Source organism: Lupinus angustifolius, chromosome LG19 (assembly GCF_001865875.1).
Source record: "Lupinus angustifolius cultivar Tanjil chromosome LG19, LupAngTanjil_v1.0, whole genome shotgun sequence".
Taxonomy (NCBI): domain Eukaryota; kingdom Viridiplantae; phylum Streptophyta; class Magnoliopsida; order Fabales; family Fabaceae; genus Lupinus; species Lupinus angustifolius.
The window spans coordinates 11,102,708-11,104,465 of NC_032027.1; the positions used below are offsets into that span (position 1 = coordinate 11,102,708).

General features: G+C 36.4%; 1 protein-coding gene across 1 annotated transcript; it reads right to left on the reverse strand.

The window, feature by feature from the left end:
* Positions 328 to 831, reverse strand: LOC109333981 (uncharacterized mitochondrial protein AtMg00810-like). The gene has a single exon (XM_019569559.1). It carries the CDS (start codon positions 829 to 831, stop codon positions 328 to 330), a length of 504 nt encoding a protein of 167 aa, XP_019425104.1.

Below are 1,758 nucleotides of genomic sequence, written 5' to 3' on the forward strand. Positions count from 1 at the left end.
TTCGCTGGTGCCTTCGTGAGTCACTTGTATTACACAAGCTTGTATGTTGATGTTCAACATACCAAGCTTGGATTTTAAAATCTTGAAAAGAGAAGAAGATCGTGCCTTGGTAAAAATGTCAGCTATCTGAGACGATGTGGGTATGGAAAGAAGGTGTAGTAGTCCAGATTGGATCCTTTCTCTAACTAAGTGGCAATCAATCTCTATATGCTTTATTCTTTCAAGATATACAAGATTGGCTACTATATTAAGAGTTGGTTGATTGTCACAATAGAGCATGACAGGATGAGGATGTTGGATGTTTAAATCCTGTAGAAGATGAATGAGCTACAATGCTTCACAACCAACTAGAGCCAATGCCCTATACTCTGCTTTAGTAGAAGATTTTGCCATCACCCGTCGCTTCTTGCTTTTCCGTGAGACTAGAGAATTTCCTATATAGAAATAGTAACCAAAAACTGATCTTCTAGTATCTGGACAACCACCCGAATCAGAATTAGTGTATCCCTTTACCTTGAAATCACAATCTATAGAAAAGAAAATTCCAACACTTATGGATCCTTTGAGATATTTTAATATTCTCTTGTCTCCCTCTAGGTACATATTAGTAGGATTGGACAAAAATTGCTCAAGGTAACCTGCAGAGACACTAAGGCCAGGCCTTGTATGAGTCAAATACAATAGTTTTCCCATCAGTCTTCTATAAAGACTAGGATCTGGTAATGGTTTTCCAGAACTAGAGTAAATAAGCTTGCCTGCATACTCCATAGTAGTAAAGCAAGGTTTGGGTGTAAGGATCGCTGATTTATCAATAGTCCTAGTTATCTCCATTCTAAAAAAACACTTTAGTTGACCACGGTCTTTAATTTTAAATTCAGAATTCAACAAGCATTTCATGGAATCAAATTTTGATATGTTATTGCTAGTTAAAATAAGGTCATCCACATATACTAGTATAGCAGTTAAACTAGAAGAACTAAATTTTATTAAAAGGAAGTGATCAACAATGGATTTTGTGTAACCTAATTGGAGAAGGACCCTTGTGAGTTTGGCATGCCACTATCTGCTGACCTGCTTGAGACCATAAAGAGATTTTTCTAGCTTGCATACAAAATTGTTGTTGATAACAGTGAGACCAGGATGAATTTTCATATAGACTTCTTCCTTTAAATCTCCATAGAGGAAGGTTGTATTTACATCTGACTGATGTAGGTGCCACTATTTGGCAGTAGTTATGGACAAAATGACTTTGATTGTAGCCATCTTGACTACAGGACTGAATGTCTCCATATAATCTACACCTTTAGTTTGAGTGAATTCTTTGGCAACAATTCTTGCCTTGTGCCTTTCAATGATCCATATGATCTATATTTGATCTTAAAAAATCATTTACAACCTATAACTTTCTTAGTGCTAGAAAGAGTGGTTATAATCCAAGTGTCATTCTCATTTAGGGCAATTAACTCCCCTTGAATGGCTTTCCTCCAGCAATCTTGTTTGATTACTTCATTATAGTTAGAGTGTTCAACATTAGAAGAAACGACAAGAGAATAGTGCATATGAGCAGTTGAAAAATGGTCATAAGAGAGCCCTTTGGATTGAGAATACCTTACCCTTGAAGATTTTGGTCATATTGAAGAAGTGGTCGATGTAGCCAAGGTGCAATGATAATCCTGATGATAGTGAGGTCTCCGTATGGTTCTTAGAGAGTGTATTGGTCTAGACATGTCATTGGTAATAGGAGAGGTATTATTTTAG

Excerpts from the sequence above, each read along its gene's own strand:
- LOC109333981 (XM_019569559.1), bottom strand. The coding sequence starts at position 831 with ATGGAGATAACTAGGACTATTGATAAATCAGCGATCCTTACACCCAAA.